At 40.5% G+C, this 19,674-nt stretch overlaps 1 protein-coding gene across 19 annotated transcripts in view; it reads right to left on the reverse strand.

Moving 5' to 3' along the window:
* Window positions 1–19,674, reverse strand: part of PHF21A (PHD finger protein 21A) — a 191,190-nt gene that overhangs the window by 45,067 nt on the left and 126,449 nt on the right. For all 19 annotated transcript variants that reach the window (XM_032360007.1, XM_032360008.1, XM_032360010.1 and 16 more), the window contains one exon: window positions 5,368–5,571. In XM_032360007.1, coding sequence (XP_032215898.1) covers window positions 5,368–5,571 — 204 coding nt within the window. The remainder of the gene's footprint in view (window positions 1–5,367; window positions 5,572–19,674) is intronic.

Genomic DNA, 19,674 nt, shown 5'->3' on the forward strand with positions numbered 1-19,674 from the left:
GCCCCGTGTCAGGCTTGGCAAGGGATGTGGAGCCTGCTTGAGATTCTCTCTCTCCCTCTCCCACTGGCCCCTCGCCACTGCTTAGGAAAATAAAAATAAAAAAGCCTTATGGTTGAGAGGACAAACAGAGGTAACAGGACTTGCTCCTCCACTAGTGCTGAAGCTCTGCAGCTGTAGTTTCTAGACTTCTTACTGAAGTAGGTAAAGGGAACAGTTACAAAACAAGAAAATGCAAACAACCTTATTACATGGCACACGCACCTATCCAGTGCCGTTACTCACTCAAGATCCTCGAGATCCAACCGTTTCAGGAACACAGAAGTGCAACCAGAACAGGCCAGTTCTGATTTTGGTACTACTCCACCTTCTTCTTCTTACTCTATACTGGCACTGTCCAGTTTGGTAGCTCCCAGCCACACGTGGCCATTTCAATCCAAATTAATTAAAACAAAATAAAATTAAAACATTTAAAACATCAGTTCCTCAGCCACACTGTCCACATTTCAAGTGTTCAAAAGCCACTTGTGGCTAGTGGCTACCAAACCAGACAGTGATTTCCAACACTGCAGGAAGTTCTACTGGACAGCACTGATCTAGACCAGTGAAAAGGACCCCACTCTCCCTGAAACAGATCTGGACAAATCCCCTCGTGCGTTTCTAGTTCAGTGACTATGTCAGTACTTGTGTACTAAGTTGGGTTTTGGGGGGTGGGAGGGCGGTAATTCTTTACTTCCATCTTCTGCCTGAAATACACACATACATCATCTAATCTTTTAGTATCTTTACTTCCTTTCAATGAAAACAATTAGCAATCTGGCCTCATCTATCCCACTGCAACCTACAAGCAATCTTTATTAATGCTTGTAACGAAAATCACCCATATCTTTGTTTCCTCTTCTCTAATCAACAAAACAGGCATGTCTCATTCTCCTTGCCAGTGCCTCCTCAAATGTGAAATGGGAGTAAAAGGAGACCACTGGTATTTATTTGGGTGGCGGGGTGGGGGTTCATCTACTATTAATGCAAGATGAAAACCAAATAAAAGCTAAATGCTGTTTATCATTAGAAACATTACATTAGTGTAGAAGAAAGGACCGACTTTACATTGCCAGTTATTTGTAGTAAGTGTTTTTAACCCAGTGTGACATTAGCCTATCTTTCAGTTTAAGACATTGAAATACAAAAACCTTTTCAAATGGTGAGCAAGTCACACCAGATGGCATTCAATCTTGGTGCCAACACAGGTTATGGAAGCAAAATCTCTCATCAGCAGAACTCACTGACATGGATTTTAAAAAGCAATTGTGCATGCTGTTACTGCTTTGAAAGAGGTCATGTACTTTTGTTTGAAACATTGTTGGTTCAGGTAAATTACTATCAATATTTTGAATCACCCTAAACCAATTATTCTAAAAAAAGTCAGTGAAACCTCCAACTCACCTGAATTACATACTTACCATTAACCGTAACACTTAAAAACACCCTTAAAACCTAACAAGTCTGTTGACATCTTAGGTTAGCATCTTATTCCCCTTTATAAATATATAGTTATGGCTAATTTCACAACATGTACTCCAGCATCTATACAATTCACTGTATGTAAAGGTGTAGTACTGTCTAGTACTATATTCACTGATGAAAACTTTTTGGAAAATACATCAGCTAACCACTTATTCACACCAGGCATAACAGAGGTATTGCTTAAATTCTTCCCTCTGGTCTGGTGCTTATTCTAAGTGCTTGGGGATATAAACCAAACTCTTGGGAGTGTTAGAGTTTAGATGACAAAAAGAATCTACAATTTTGAAATCCAAACCTAACGACAACCTCTGACTTGTTTGGCAGGAAGGAGAGAAGACACGGGAGAGGAAAGGTATCCAATAACAAAGAAAATGATGTTTCTGGAAGCTGTGAGTAGTCCCTGGCTGGTTGATGCTGTCCAATTGTGACCGGCTTCCAGATAAGTGAGCAGTTTCCCCACAGCGTCATGAAGAGGTTCTTTAAGTTTGACAAAATCTAAACTGCACCAATGAGAGTTCTGCATGTATTAATGCAGAAATACATGGCATAAAACACTAAAAATCATTTTATTTATTTTTTTGGCCAAGTTATTGTAGTTTACCGGCAAAGCATGCGGTGTTGATTTAAAACAGACTGCAGTGAACAAATTGGAACGGCCAGGGGTTATTACTACGGGCGCTAGTGAACTTCCATCCCTAGTTTAGGCTATTTTCATTTAATTTTGAATGGCAAGTAACTGTTGCGCACTCACATGACTACAAATAGAACCAACCCACTCCTCTTTTGGTCCATTAGGATTTATTTTCTATTTGGTTTCATTAACTGTTGCTTCATTACATTTGTATTCCATCATTAAAAAGGACACGACTGGGAATGTGAGTTGAAGGGTAGACCTGCATTCAACTCTACTGTCTTTCATTCTTTTTCTGTGAATTGAAAAAATTTCAAAATCTACCTACAGGGATGAATTTGAGTTAACCAAGTAAAGGGGACCGGTCCCCCCACTCCCCATGCCTTGGTCCCTGCTAGCCACTTGACTCAGAATAAAAAACATTCTCTGCCAAGCACCTCCTGTTTGCCTGTGCTGACTGCTACTTAATATTCTTTTCCAAACTTAGATATTTAACATATGCCATATACAACTTCTCAGTTGTCCTTGACCTCATGGACTTTTAAGGACTCCCTTTGCCTAAAACTAACAGTTCTGCCATACACTGGAGGGCTTCTCCAAGCTAGCTTCTTTCTACCTCTCTGGCTTTATCTCCCTTCGCCATTATTGCCCAGAATCCACACCTGAGCCACATCAGTCTCTGCTATTCCTGGGACACACATTTACTTTTGGTCACATAATTGTCTACATCTGTGATGCTCCTCCCTTCTGCTCTATCGCTAAAATCTCACTGATCTGTCCACATCCTGCTCAAGTGTCACCTCGTCCATGAAGCACCTCTGATCTCTCCAGTTAAAATTTACTCTTCACAAGTACTTTCATTTTATTCTCTTTGTTAGCTGTTTACACTGTCCTCTTTTCTAAATTTTTAATATTCTTGTTTTTTAATCCACCTTCTTCATTGCCGAGCACAGTGTCTGTATATAATAGCGACCCAATAAAAATTTACAGGATGAATGAAATTGATGATAATATAGCAGATTCTAGGCAGGGACCGTGACCACCTCTTTGTATACCAGAATCTAGCACACGGAAAACACCCAATAAATACTGATTGAAAGTTTATTGTAAAGACAGAAACTAAAAACTTAGAGGGTCTTTTGGCTTTTAAAATTATACATCTGCATTTAACAGAACACAATAGAACAGAACGAGCTTAGATAAATCAATTAAATATATGGTAGGTGAGCTACCAGGTGGACAGCTGCCACACAACACTGTTTGGGGGCCAGCCCTTCGCCCCTTACTATCACTCACCATCCCACAGCAGCACAGAACTCAGACTACTAGGAGGGAAGAGCTATTGTAAGTATTATATAAGTATTTCCTCTGATTTGTGGGACACCGAATGTTACTTGAACAGAAAGTGTCCATGGGTTAAGAGAGAAAACGCCTACATACCAGGAAACAATGAATTCTACCACACTCTTTCCCTGTAGACACTTTCTGATGAAACTGTACTTTGCAAAGAGAACAAACTAATCAACTCCAACAAAAGTAATCTGATAAGCAATCCTTCAGAAGAAATAGAAGTCCTGGTCAGGGGGTTTTAAAACAGTTTGAATGCTTCATTTTCAAAGAGCCCCGGAGTGGAGATTATGGTAAAATTTATGCTCCAGCTATCTGATTTACAACAGGAATTACTCTTTTTCCTACATTGGCAGCGTTTTCTATAATGTTGGTATTTCATTTTTTGGTACTGTACAGTAGTACAGAAGAGCCATGAATGGACAAAGGTTTTCACCAGAATACCTGGGTTCACATCTTGGCTCTACCACACATACTATCTATATGATTTTAGATAATTACTTCATCTCTCTGTGTCTTGGTTTTCTTTTCTAAACAATAACAACAACAAGAACAATAATAATATCTTCCTTATTAGGGTTGTGGTAAGGACTGTGTATGTTACATATGTAAAGTACTCAGGAGAGTAGCAGTTTACAGTAACCTCGATTAAATGTCAACTATCTTTACTAATCTTTAGTATTTTTTACAAGTAATATATTCCTCACTTGAAAAGTGTTCTATGTGAACCAGCCCAATGTCCATAAACAGTGATTAATCAAGCAAACTATAATCTTTTTCTCTATGTATACAGTGAAGACCTGGTACTGGTGCATAAAGGGTGCCCATGCTTGCATTTCAGAAGATCCCAACGTCTTTGAAATCATGTGCAAAAATGAGTGTTACTAGGTGTGAATGTATACTGTTCTGGAGAGAGGATCCACAGCTTTCACCAAAGTCTTAAAGGGGTCATGATCCCTAAGAATCAAGAACCACTGCTCAACCATCCCATCTTAAAAGGTATGCTCACATTACAGGCAGGTGTGTGGAGATCAAGCCTGAATAGTTTGCGTGTGTGTGTGTGTGTGTTCCAATACCACTTTATTTATGGATGTTGAAAATGGACTTTCATATAATTTTCATGCGAAATAATACAAATACTATGAAATACCTTTAACCATTAAAAATGTCAAAAACATTTGCTTGGAATAGTTTTCCTAATTGAACATTATCCTCAAATATGTCCTTTTTGTGTATTTTGCCTTACTGTCCTTATATGCTAGTTTAAACGCCCCTTTCAGCAAAAACATCTGCACAGCTACACCAAGTTAGAATGTTATCAAACCTCCAGTTCTTAGTTCTAGTTTGGACCTGTAGCTTCCATTTCAGATTTCCTTCAATATATTGGAACAAATTCATATCTCTGAATAATGGAAACACATCACCCTTCTTCTGAATGCCTTTCTACCTGGTTCACCTCCACACCTAACTGCTAAGAGTTCCAGCAAAACGATTTCAATGGAGGCGGAGTCACACAGACTTTTAGAACAGGTGCAAAGAAATACTTCCAGAAATGCAAAATAAGACCTTAGTTCTTAAGACCTTAGTTCTAACACAGAGAAGTGATTTTTCTTTGTCACCAACTACCTTTCCCCTCTTCTTTGGACAGGTGGGAAATCATTTGACTTTTACTCCTCAGTAATACCGTTTCCTTCTGCCAGGGAATTTCAAGGGATTTTTTTACCCCAGTGTATAGTATAAAAAAGTAACCACAATAACTTTTGTCTAGGGTTAGCTGAGCTTAGTACTGAAAGGGGCCCTAGCTCTACCTGCCTGAAAATAAACCAGCCTAGCGCAGGAAGCCGGCAGGGCTTCCGCCACACTTTTACCTGGGAAGCGGTCAGGCTGGGAGAGGGTGCAGCCGACTGGGCGTGGTGGTGGTGGTACTGCTGCGGCTGCTGGAGCTGCTGGAAGGGTTGCTGCTGTGCTGTTTGTAGTTTGTTTTCAGACTGTGGCAATGGCTGTATTTGGAACTTGTCTGGTTGTTCTTGCTTCACTATCAGGTTCTTCCGTAGCTGTTCAACTACCCTTTTCTACCCCATGGAGACAAAAAGAAAGACCATGTATCAGAGTATTGTCCTGTCAGCTGTGACGCGTGCAGCTACACACCTCTGACATCGTTCTGTGACCAGCTTCACCTAAAACTTGTGACGTCTAAAATTTACAGATGTGACACAGGAGGAGAAACCAACAGCATAGGAAACATTTTATAGCTCAAGGGAGACAGAGCCACACAGAGGAGAAGAGAAGATAATGGACTTCACACAGCAGAGCTCACATTTCTGGACCATCATTAGCCTGGTGTGCTCAGCTGGAAGGGCAATACCGTGTGGCCACTAACACCGGACTCTGGAGACACAGACTTACATTTTGCTACTTACCAGCTCTCTGATGTTCATCAAGCTACTTAACCTATCTGTGTCTCAATTTCCTGTTCTGTAAAATGAGGTGATTAACAATATCCTTGGGGTTCTTATGAGGACCCGACAGGCTGCTGGGTGTAAAGTACTCACAACTGTGATGGGCACATTGCTGGTGGTTTTACTTTTAGTATCTGGTAACACAGACATCGGCCATACTAATTTTTGTTATTCAAACAAACATCACGTATCGGTCTCAAACATTAAATAGACTCTTAAACAGAGAAACCCTGATCTCAGATATATGCCATACAAAGAATACTCATTCTAAATGACTCAACTGTGAAACTCATGAGCAGGACCTCTTTGCTGGGATAGGATCTGCAGAAATGTGTACATTTGTTTAGGCAAAGGAGGGACTTAGTTACATGGGATAAAAATTAAAAAACTGGAGTTTCTTGAATTTCTACATCTTATCCAAATCCAAGAAAAATATGTATTTTGATACTTTCATTACTATATTTCAAAAGAACATAAGCTCCATGAGGGCAAGGACCTATTTTGTCCACGATTATACTCGGGGCTAGAACTATGTAGCTTAGTAAATGTCTCCTCACAGGATGTGAAAAGTGATGGGTACCGGAGACCAGCAAATGACTCAGGGAACATGTCCTATAAAACCACTGGGGGCCAGACTGGGGCTGCCTCTCTGGGCCTAATGGCTGGAAGCAAGTGTAAGCAGCACTCTTCATATACTTTCAACTGAGCTCACCAGCTGAGGTTTGTTATTTCTGATAAAATAGACTGCCATTTTCCAATACAGATCACGAATGAAGAAAAATAAGTAAATGAAGATCTTTAAATAAAGGGTTAAGTGACACCATATGGCCAGGTTGACTTCAAATTCCCCTTATTTTTATTTTTATTTTTTTAAGAATTTTTTTTTAAAGATTTTATTTACTTATTTGACAGAGAGAGAGATCACACGTAGGCAGAGAGAGGCAGAGAGAGGCAGAGAGAGGAAGGGAAGCAGGCTCCCCGCCTAGCAGAGAGCCCGATGTGGGGCTCGATCCCAGGACCCTGGGATCATGACCTGAGCTGAAGGCAGAGGCTTTAACCCACTGAGCTACCCAGGTGCCCCTCAAATTCCCCTTATGATGCTAACCAACTTCATTGCACATATCCTCTAAAGAACCCAAACTTATAAGGTTACTTGCTTAACATATTTGAGCATTAAAATATTTATAAAATGGATTTTTAAGAACTTTTAAGTCAATACAAAATATATTATTGAGAGAATTTTTTTGTATTTTTATTGATTCTTTTTAGGCAATGAAAATATCATATAAAGGCCAATATGGGGGGGTCTGCTAAACTTTATATTCTGTCTTCACTGCCTCTTTGAGTAGTTAAATTTCACAAAGAAAAGAAAAAAGGATGCAGAGTCCAAAGTCTCTGCAGAAACCATCTGTAGAATAATAAAAATGCAAATTAATAAAAATATCAAATTCTTATAAAAAATTAACTTAAGTCTTCAAAATCCTATTTCTCAAGTATAAAAAGATAGAGTAATTGAATTGATACAGTTTAGGAGAAGGGCAAGAAGTGGCAGTGGTGCTACAGATAATTTTGAGTATCACAGATAGATTTTATTGCGTGGTGACTTCCAGAACATTAAGACATTTAACAATTAAATCATTACTTTAAAATCATTGCTCTCAGTCCCCCTCCTTAACATAAAACCAGCACTAAACAAACATAGTAACGACTAGCTGAAGTGTAGCATCGGTACACCACAAAAGGGACGCCAAGAACCTCTACAAAAAACCCCAGCTCAAATCGAGGGGAGGAGAGAAACCATGAGGAAATAATAGAACACAAATGTGACACCTGCCAAAAAATAAACTTTGAACAAAAAACAGCACAAAAATGAAGTAATTACCCTACCAGGCACAAAAGGAAAAGATATTTTTCCCCTCTACAGCCATCCCTGGGACATACAGCATGCTCTCCTACTTAACTGCCTAACTGGGGTAAACTGGAAGCAAGAGACAAAGCTAAGAACCCACTCCCAGCGTCGTGTACAACAGAAGGGAACAGTAGGGGAAAGAACGAGGAAGGGATGCAGGCTAGAGTACTCTGCAGCCATATGGCCAGAACGAGGTGACGGCCAATCAGAACCAGAATCAGCGAAGTGGGAGTCAGTGAGTCACACTGCATTCACAACTGTTCCTCCCCCGGGGCCTGAAACAAAGCCTGTGGAACCCTTGGGGAGGCACAGGGATCAAAATACTTGCAAACTTACATTAGTCTTTGAGGGAAGGAAAAAGAAGTGGGGGAAGAGAAGAAAGCTGTGTAGATGGGACATGGGTCAGATCATATGCTGGGTACAATTTTCTTTGAAAGAAGGCTCTGGTATGTTTCAGAGTGCAGCTCAGAAATGCATTGTCCCTGCCCTCCTTTCTCTGTTCCCATTAGAAGAACGCTAAGCTTGCAGTTGTGCATGTCTATTCAAATTTTTTAAAAAATGAAGGTCTGAGGGAAGCACTGATGCCTCCTGTCACTTAAATTTATCACTGCGAAATAAGTCAAGCAGAGAAAGACAACTATCATATGATCTCCCTGATATGAGGAAGTGGTGATGCAACATGGGAGCTTAAGTGCCTAGGAGAAGAATAAATAAGAATAAACAAGATGGGATTGGGAGGGAGACAAACCATAAGTGACTCTTAATCTCACAAAACAAACTGAGGGTTGCTGGGGGGAGGGGGTTTGGGAGAAGGGGGTGGGATTATGGACATTGGGGAGGGTATGTGCTTTGGTGAGTGATGTGAAGTGTGTAAACCTGGTGATTCACAGACCTGTACCCCTGGGGATAAAAATATATGTTTATAAAAAATAAAAAATTAAAAAAAAAAATTTATCACTGCGTCTTGAAAACCGACGACCTGAAGTTAGGCGAGGTCTGAGGCAGAGGCATGCCTTAGCCAGCGGGCTGGTAAGGGAGGTGCCCTATGCTTTAGTGGGCTTTCCTAAGTTCCACAACCCAGACTTGTTCTAGAGCTTAGTCCTGCAGCTCCGGCAAACACACCAGTCACTTTAACTCCAGCAAGTACCTGATCTGGATCAGTACCAGTTATGGGCAGAAAAGACTACAGCTATCAAATTTCATAAATTTTAGCTATGTGCTATCAAGCAAAGTTCTTAAGGATCCTCTCACTTCCACAGGAAGTGAGCCTCTACTTTTATTATTATATGTTTTAAACAAAGAAATCATGACTTCTGCTGGTCCTTAATGAAGGTTATACAAAGTAAACAATTTGGCGTTTTTAATGTTATTCACGTATACAGGAGACCTTGAAATGTAGCTAACTATTTTGGAACATTAACCTGAAGCTTTGAGAAGAGGGCTAAGTGTCACAAACTGGCCATTTGTCACTGACTAATAAGTTAATGAAAGTTAAAAAGAGAAGGGGGTGGGGAAAGAAGGAGATGAGAAAGGAAACGCTGTAAAGGATGAAGGTAGGAGGGAGGGAGAAGAAGCCAGTAATGTATCACCTTCTTTCCTTAATATATTTCCTATAAGAATGGGCCAAAGGGTCTGGTGTCCAGAATGGCTAGCTAGTACTGCCCCCTCCAATCAATCCATCTGTCAAGAACTGCTCCATAAACCCCATGTAATTCCAAGCCTCGGAACCCCTTGACATTCCCATCACTAGGTTTTATCAGGGCTTCTTCAGGAAGAAGAGTTCACAGGCCTGTAACACTTCAAGTCACAGTTTCTGAGACAGGTAGTCACAGTGATCAATATTGTGACATTCAGCGATACTATCAACGTGTTCACACGACAGCAAGACAGATCCCAAAGAAAATACAGAAGTTTATAGGTATGACTCAACAGAAAATCGGGTTCATTCTTCAGTTATGTAAGTCGATCACAACAAGTTCCATGGCACTGGTCAATACAGAAGGGAGATGGAGAGATGGCAGGACCCCCCCCCCCATGAAGCCCCCACTTTATTTCCAGCAAATTCTCAAGAAGCTTTTAAAAATCTTCTCTCAGGGGCTCCTAGGTGACTCAGTAAGTTAAGCGTCTGCCTTCAGCTCAGGTCATGATCCCAAGGTCCTGGGATCAAGTCCCATATCCGGCTCCCTGCTCAGCAGGGAACCTGCTTGTCCCTCTCCCTCTGCCTGCCACTCCCGCTGTGTGTGCGCTCTCTCGCTCTCCCTCAGTCAAATAAATAAAATCTTTAAAAAAAAATCTCTCAAAAGGAGCTCCAGGTACCAGCCCTTGCCCTCCATAACTACATGTCAGCGATCCAGTCAGTTGCTCCACTTACTTGTGTTACATTCTACATTACCTGTTTTATATAAATTATGATAGGGCAACACCCACACAGACATCTTCTTACATGGTACTGCCTTAAAAATTCATCCTTTGTCCCCTCCATCAATCAATCATACAATCTGAAAATAGAACCCATACCCTTCATGCCAGAGACCAAAAAAGACTTGTAACTTTTCACAAATCCAGAAAGTCAAGAACAAATCTTACCTACCTTCCTATGTAAAATGCAGTGAAAAATTTTTCCAGGTCTTCAGACTCACCAATAGCTCAAATGAAACCAGCGATACTAAATTTTGGTGTGCAGAGAAACTAACATGGAGAAATTTAGATTTGTTGAAGTCAAAATTTACTCAGAGATGGGGAAAAAAAAAACTTTCTACTATCTGACTGAAGTTCAACCACTGCATTTATAAGCAATACCAATATTCTTTAACACTGAAGACACAGGAAGGAGATAAGGTAACAGTCTTCAGAATGCTACTACATAATTATCCTCTAAAGAATAGGGCATATGTTACTGTCATAAAATTAGTCACAAAAGTAAATCGGGAGGGGGCACTTGGTTGGCTCAGTGGGTTAAAGCCTCTGCCTTCGGCTCAGGTCATGATCCCAGGGTCCTAGGATCGAGCCCCGCATCAGGCTCTCTGCTCAGCAGGGAGCCTGCTGCTTCCTCTCTCTCTCTCTGCCTACTTGTGATCTCTATCAAATAAATAAATAAAATCTTTTTAAAAAAATTAAATCCTGGGTAAAAGGTATGCGTTATTAAAAGGAAAGAGAAAAATGAGGGAAATTTCTACCATTTTATGAATAAGAACACAAAGAAAAGACAATAAATTCAAAATCAGCCCCTTTCTAATGCAGTAAGTAAAATTCAAGGGAAGAACATACACTAAAGGTATTAGAGAGAACGTTCTAGGTAAGACACACAGGACAGAATTCTGACAGAGAGGAAGGAAGAGGAATACTGGCGGCAGCAGGTATAAAAATAGACTTAGCTAAAAATAACTGCATTTTATTTGTTTTGTAAGGCACTAGAAAAGTTTTCCCCAAACTCTCTGATACTCAGTTTCACGGTTAGAATTAGGCAAATAGATTCTAACCTATAAAGCCTCTAAAAAAGGGATATGCCCTTTGAACATACCACCTGTTTGACAGAAGCACTACCTACAACCCCCTCACCTTAGACACAGAACCGGTTACTGTCTACTAATGAGGACCTGCTTGATCTTAGAGAGCTGCCAATGCGGATGCTGTTTTAGAGCTCTGCAGAGCGCCATGGAATTTGTACAGTACAATATAAATAAATTGAGGACAGCAGCAGGTGGAATTACCAGAGTTGTTTTTTTTGTTTTTTTTTTTTTAATAAAGTTCAACATTCTCCACATGCATGCTTAACAGATGGTGGAAAACACACATGTATGTCATGGTACTGATTTTTGGCTTACTTTTTTAATTAAAAATACATTTGTTGGGGTTTACTCTTCCTTCAAAACACACACGCACACACATATACACAACAATATTGAAATCAATAGGTTTCACATCCCATCTCCACAGGAAATTAGACCTTTTATTCATATCAATGGGATTATATTCCATGTCCATAGGGGATTAGAGCCTTTATGTGATGCCCTGATTGAAATGTGGTTTACATTTTTCTTACTTAGTTCATTCATGCTCTAACAGATAAACTCCTTATGCAGGACTATGAAAGACTGCTAAGATTGCTGTAGTCAGACTCTACCTAAACCTAGGGACCCTTCTAAGAACCTGGGAACTGCCTTTATTTGCATCCAACAAGAAAGAGTGTAGCTGTTGAACTCAAGAGAGATATGTCCCTGGAGCACTACGGTTCTCCAGGATGTAACATACTCAAATGGAAGGGCGAAATAGTATAAAAGCAGAGAGAGACCAAAAAAGAAAAAAAAAAAAAAAAGAGCACTGCATGCTGGGGATGGTGGTTGTAAGATATTTCTCTACAATAAAAAACAAAGGAAAGCAAAATCAGAACCCATTTGGCTTATAATTAAGATTTCTATGTTTGGGGCGCCTGGATGGCTCAGTGGGTTAAGACTCTGCCTTCAGCTCAGGTCATGATCTCAGGGTCCTGAGATGGAGCCCTGCCTGGGGCTCTCGGCTCAGCAGGGAGCCTGCTTCCCCCATGCCCCTGCCTGCCTTTCTGCCTACTTGTAATCTCTGTCAAATAAACAAAATCTTTAAAAAATTTTTTCTATATTTCTCTGAAGCACTAAGCTATACTGTCCTGCCTATTTCAGAAAAATATTGAGGATCAACTGTATTAATGGTAGGGAGTGCTTTAAAAAACTGTTGAGGGCAATGTGAAATTAAGGCATGATAACCAATGAGTAATACAATGTGTCTAGGAGGATTTTTTATTTTTTTAAGATTTTATTTGTTTATTTGACAGGCAGAGATCACAAGTAGGCAGAGAGGCAGGCAGAGAGAGAGGAGGAAGCAGGCCCCCTGCTGAGCAGAGAGCCCGATGCTTGGTTGGATCCCAGGACCCTGGGGTCATGACCTGAGCCCAAGGCAGAGGCTTTAACCCACTGAGCCACCCAGGCGCCCCACTAGGAGGAATTTTTAACTGAAAGCAACAGCTACTTAAATGTGACTTTTACTTTCAATGTCAATTATATTTCAATGGCTTGATTTTTAACATCTAGTCAAATATTTTTGTGTTAGTTTTTTTTAGCAGGAGTCACCAAAACAATGTACAGGATTAAGAAAGAGAATGCTACCTGTTGCCTTTTTGTCTCAAAAGTCAAACACATTAGAGAATATTTCCCTGTATAGAAATCTAGGTATGGCCCAGGTTTCCTATACCTCTACAGCGGTTCAGGGCCATATTCTGAATGCATAAAATAGATGTCCAATTTAAATGCAACCTGACCCAGCAAACACCCTAGATATAGTAATGAGAACAGCAGGAAAAAAACATAAGAACCATTTATAATCTGTACAATTTAGCTGCTTGCTAATATAAAAAAGTGCCTGAATCTTTGTGTTTGTACCACAATGAGATATGACACGGAGGCTATTAATTTGTAAATTAAGCTCCAGTTCATCAAAATGCATGCCCCTCTGTAACTATCTGTTACAGACCTGCACACACCATGAGCTTGTCATTCATCATTCCATGGCTCTATTCCACAACTTAAAAGGCAGCATTGCCTTGTTAATGTCAGAGCTGTCCCATACACTACAGAAATCCTCTCTTTGCTCTGTCCTGAAGCTGCTGTGCTTGGTTTTCCTCACAAAAGAATTATGACTGGAGGTTGCTGTGCAGTAGCTGTCCCTGACAAGTTGGATATGAAAATACAATTTAAGCACAGTAATGATCCTAAAACAGGAGGAGGAAAAAGGGGAAACAAAACCAAAAACCTCTGTCATTTTGTGGGATACTGCTCAGATAAAAGATGGTGTTGCCTACTCCCAAACCTTAGGTACAATAAGAGAGAACGTAAGAAGTCCTCTTTTCACAGAAACACAGGACAGAATAAGATGCTGGAAGAGGTAAATATAATAGACAACCAAATTCTATGCGGAATGGATGTACTAGGACACAAATCAATCATGTCTAAAGGCGAGGATCTTTTTAACAATCCTTAATTCTGCAGTTTTATCTTAAAAGAGAGAAAAAGACAGACAACAGTATTAGAACAATATACTATGTCAGGCTGGATACATCAAGTAGAAAATATTCTATGATGAAATGCAGTATTTTCCTTGCATGTGGAAAAAAAAGTAAGTCTTACAAATCACTAAACACTGACATTTTGAATTGGGAAGTATCTTAACAAAAGAACATCCTGAACAACACTCTTGATGTCTAAAAACGTAATTGTTATCATCTGCCATCACAGCATAAACACATGGATTTTAGAAAGCTTCCAAAGCTACCCAATGAGTGTCTCTTAATTTCACAAAGTATTTGCTATTTGGGTAGTTAATTTATCACCAAATATTTGTTACAATCACTTAAAGAGAAAAATGAACAGTGTTACAAATTTGCTTTCTGACAAGACCCCACATAAAACAACACTGAGGAAGCAATTCCATCACCTACGTAGGCTGCCAAGATGAGAGATGGGGAACTTCAAGGGACTGGATCTTCCAAGACACGTGACAAAAGATGATTTGCACTACTCTGTGTTTAGTCTGAGTTTTCTGCATCAGAGACAGAAGAAACTTGAACTCATCTTTCAGAATTTCAGAGCGGGTTTGCTTTTCTGTTTTAACTTGTCAGTACTAGAAATTTTATTAAAGAGAGCTAGAGATTCAGCAATATAGAAGAAAAGCATGAATAACCTCCTAATGAATAAAAAGCATTTGGTTAAAAATTTAAGTATTTTATTAAATCTTAAGTGTGAAGGAAAACATTTTTCACAGGCTATGAAAACCATTAAATCCAATCCATGAATCTCTATATGGATATTTAGTTTTCTCTCTCTCTCTCTCGCTCTCTCTCGCTCTCTCTCTCTCTCTCTCTCTCTCTCTCACACACACACGCACACACACACTCTGAGGTTTAGAAAAGATGGCATGGCTGCAGTAAAGATGATGTGTTGTTTTTATATCTTTTTTCAGTATACTTCTTGGTACTAAATGGAGCTCACGCTTTTCACCTCTACTGTTCTCCAGTTTCCACATCCAACAAAATTACTGAGGTGCAGGGTCAGAAGAGAGGACACTGTACTCGATGTAGGATCAGTCCCTTGACTTTTAAAATTAGACTTTATTTTTTAGAGCAGCTACAAATTCATAGTAAAGTTGAGTAGAGAGTACAGATACCCTTCTCCCTCCCTATCAACATCCCCATCAGAACAGTACACTTGTTAAAACTGATACACCTGTACTGAACACCTCATTATCACCCAAAAACCAGGATTTACTGCACTAGGATTTACTCCCCATGATGTATATTCTATGCATTTCGACCAATGTACAAGGACATATGCCCACCACTGTAGCATATGGGACACTTTAATTACCCCAAAACCCCTCTGTGCTCTATTCGTCCCTCCCTCCCACCAACCCCTGGCAACCACTGGCCATTTTACTGTCTCCATAATTTTGCTTTTTCCAGAATGCCATATTGTTGAAGTCATGTAGCAGAGAGCCTTTTCAGATTGGTTTCTTTCACTTAGTAATATGCATCTAAAGTTTCTTCTTGTCTTTTCATGGTTTAATAGCTCATTCTTTAAGCACTGAATAATATTCCATTGTCCAGATGGGCCACAGCAGTTTCTTGACTTTTAGATATAGTCTAATATGGCACTGGTGAGTTCTAAATGGTCACAACAGAAACAACAACCATCTTATTGGATAGACACTGCCTGCCAGGTAGGACACACTGAGACCCTAGAGCATCTGCGTAACTTGACCTAAGTCTCAAGCCAGGGGTAGAGTCAGACTTAATTAACACTTCTAGTTCCTCATATCTAATTCCATATCCACCCCTTTTCCCCCTGCCCCAATTATTCTACCTGCTGGTAAGGACTAAGAGCCCTCACATCTATATACTACGTAATATAACAAGCCACAAAAGCACCGCATAAAAAATCTCGAGATACATATCTCTTACATGTATCACCCACTTTTAGGAAAAATAAGTAGAGAGGTAGTATTATGCAGCAAAAATAATACAAAGAGTCCAAAAAATCTGGGTTCTGGTCTCATATTTGTCACTAAGTCATATCTGTGACCTCAGGTAAGTTATTTACCTATTCTTGGGCTCAGTTTCTCTCAGTCTCTAACATTCTCTTCTGCTTAAAATTCTATGAATCTCTGAATGGCAAGAATACAATCTCTTGAGCTATACTTCTTATAAGTGCTATACACAGAAAACTAATGGTCATAATGATGATCTTGACACACACTACAAAGAAACTAAATCATTAAAAAATGTTTCATTCTGAGATTGAAAACTCACTGTCAGGTAATGTACAAAAATGAAGCGTGCCAACTAAGAGATAATAAGCAGTGATGGGGACTAAGGTCAACTCGAGAGGGAGGGCCCGTCTGAAGGCACTGATGGAAGAGCTGCTTTCAACGCTGTGAGGCAAACAAAATCTCTCCGCCAGTTAGATTAGGCCCAGGGGCTACCAGTCTTCAATCCCTAGACAATAATTACAACCAGTGAACTGTAGTTACTAGGAGAGAAATCAGCCATTACTTAGAAAAATTTTCAACAATAGGAGGTGAGTCAAAAAGGATTTCAGATAACCAGAAAATTAAAATGGCTTCCTGGTTAATTAAAATTTACCACTGTGAAAGGGCTGGGATGTGACTTTCATGAGAAAAGGTACAGACATACAATGCCAAGTAATCAACGGGCACTGAGAAAAATGTGGTTAAGATAAAATATCTGGAAGATAGGAGAGAGACAAACAACTACATACAAAATATACAAGAATGACAAAATTAATAATAATGTGTCCTAGAAATGTGCTGACTTTTTCAAAATAGCTTAAAATACCTCACAGATAATTTAATCCCCTCCCCGTCATGTTGCACTGACATAAGAATGAACTGGAATCAGTTTATCTACCACTGAACTGTGGCTGTCTCTAGGGCTGGAGAAAGCAGCTGCTTAACAGCCGCATTGTAGAGGTCAGAAAAATGAAAACTGCCTTGTTGAAGCCGTCCAGGGAATTACAGTAAGCAAAATGTGATCATCAAACTTGGAATCCAACCAGAACACTAGAAACACCTCCTGCCATTTAACTGGTTCTCGTTTTTGAGTACTAAGAGTTTTCAAAATCATTTAATTTACATGATTAAGAAAAAAGGAATTCATGTTACAAAGATATGGATTACTTAATAAATTTTCAAGAATTCTACTTTCTGAACGAACCCTAGATGAAAAATGATGGTCCTGCTTTCCACAAATTTCTTAATGATGTGATATTTTCAGCTTAAGTAGTCATTCGTACATGTACCTAGTACTTTACACTTGTAAATTTTCATGCCCTCTTAGCAAAGAAGGTCTTCACAGCCATGCTGGGTGGATTAGAGCAAGTGTCATTGATTCAGACAGGGAAACTGAGGCATGCGGTAACCCATGGCCAATGAACAGTTACCTAATAGTAAAAGAGGCACTAGAAAATGGGATCCTTATCCTCTGGAAACTAGTTTGAATGAAGCTCTGTTCACTGAACAAAGAGCTGGAGCTCATTTGTCTGAGCCAACACTTCTGGGGCTGACAGGAGGTTGGGTGATATCCAAGTGGACTGACTGAATGTAGAATATACTGGTGTGGGGAGATGAGCCAAGGGGGAGAGATGTCCTTTGCTGGACATCAGTGTCTAGATACAGTAAACTGCCAGGAAACAATGACAGGCTGTTGAAAGCCAAGGAAGTAAGCTGTGCAACAAACTGGTGGGGCCAAGCAGGAGAGAAGCCAGAGGATACAGTCAGGGTTGGAAATGTGACAGCCAGAGGTGAGGCATGGACAGCTCAAGAGATCGGACTGGAGCAAACCACACTGATGATGCCCACTCTGTGGCACGTTTCCTATAAACTGCTCTGAGCACTTGAAATGCCTAGGAATGTTCTTAAAAGGGATGAGGCAGGGCTGGATGACTTGCTCCAAAATGCCAGAGACTATATTCTGTCATCAGAGATACTCTCTCTGGCAGCTGAGCAGGGATACACGCTGAAGCCAAACCAGCAAGAACGATATGCGTCTTCATCTATGAAGTGTGATGGACAATGTTAAGATTCTATTGCTAACCTTCTACCTCGAGCCAAAACTTCAATTCTGTAACAACGACTTCAATTTAATAAGTGGAATGGATGCTGGCAACATTTAAGCTGGTAAAATGTTGGGATTCCAGTGGGTTTTTTAAGGAGTATATTATCACAGGAAACTTTACATATCAGCCACTAATACAAAGCTGGATTTAAAATTTTTACTCACTAACAGATTTATCCTCCTCCCATAAAAACCATACAGCTATTTTGCTTTTGAAAGAGAGCACAGATGATCAAAACCCATATGCAAAGGGGATGGGGAAATAACATTATAAACCACACAGAGAGGTTTTAAAACCAGCCTCCCCACTTGTAGAGCTGCTACGAGGAAGCCTGGCTGCTCCTCCCCTGCCCAACATGAAAGACCAAGGCTCAGTCAATAAGCAGGCTGTGTGAATGACACAGCCATCACTTCTGCTGAGTCTCCATAGCCCTAATGGATGCGGTGCTGCATTTACTTATCTCAGTAGGCAGCACAGCCTTGCCAAGAGTGGCTGCGTTTCAGACTTGGTAAGAACAAGGTGGCGGGGGTTTCGTTGTTGCTGCATGGTTCTGCAACACCTTATTTCAACTCTCTGCTGAGCTGGCAAAAGCACTACTAAATCAACCCAGCCCCACAATCCAGCTCTGCTTACCCTTCAGCCATTCCAGTAACAGGACAACTTTGCAACATTCACGAACAATGTGATACACTAGGAACACAGATTCGTCTCGTCATCACACCCTTTGAATGTCTCCTTCGTCCTTCTCTGTCCTTGTCTCTCCCAGCTGCAATTTTCCTTACTAAATATTTCCTGTGATATTTTCAACTGAAGGACGTAAGGATCGAACCCCATCTTGAGCCTGCAGAAATGTGCGTAATCTTTATGCTACTTGTAGATCCTGGGAGAAAGACCTGTTGGGTGGTATTTGAGCTTCCTACAGTCCACCTCTGTCTAGGTGCTGAGAATGAGGAGAGGGGACCGTTTTCATCCCCTTTAAAAGAACCCAGTTGAGGGGCGCCTGGGTGGCTCGGTGGCTTAAAGCCTCTGCCCTCGGCTCAGGTCATGATCCCAGGGTCCTGGGATGGAGTCCCGCATTGGGCTCTCTGCTTGGCGGGGAGCCTGGTTCCCCCTCTCTCTCTGCCTGCCTCTCTGCCTATTTGTGATCTCTGTCAAATAAATAAATAAAATCATAAAAAAAAATTAAAGAACCCAGTTGATTTAAGGATGGCTGTGAGGGCAGGTAAGATGGACCTTCTTGGAGAAAGCAAGGATATTTGTCATCTGGTGGATACAGTGGAATGGAACTACTGGTGTGCAGGCTGTCAGCCCCGCCACCAATCAGAGGGGAGAGAGCATATTTAGGAAAAGAAAATGGAACAAATTGACTAGAAAAGAAGGAGTGACACGGAAGTACAACATCTAACACACAGCTCTTCTTGGTGGTTGAAGGTACTCCTTTCCCAACTGAGACACCCTGTAACGGGAAGGGATCATTCCTACGCAGGGATGCATACCTATACTTCACAGGGTGTTTGTTTGTGTGACAGTTATACCGCCATAATTTTAGATAGTTAAACCTCTGCTCCGGGGTTTATAAAGGATCAGAGCACTTGTCACTCTTGGTGCAGGTAGAGTGAGATAGAGTGGTTGAGCAGTTCATTTTTCTTT

Source organism: Mustela erminea, chromosome 9 (genome assembly GCF_009829155.1).
Source record: "Mustela erminea isolate mMusErm1 chromosome 9, mMusErm1.Pri, whole genome shotgun sequence".
NCBI lineage: Eukaryota > Metazoa > Chordata > Mammalia > Carnivora > Mustelidae > Mustela > Mustela erminea.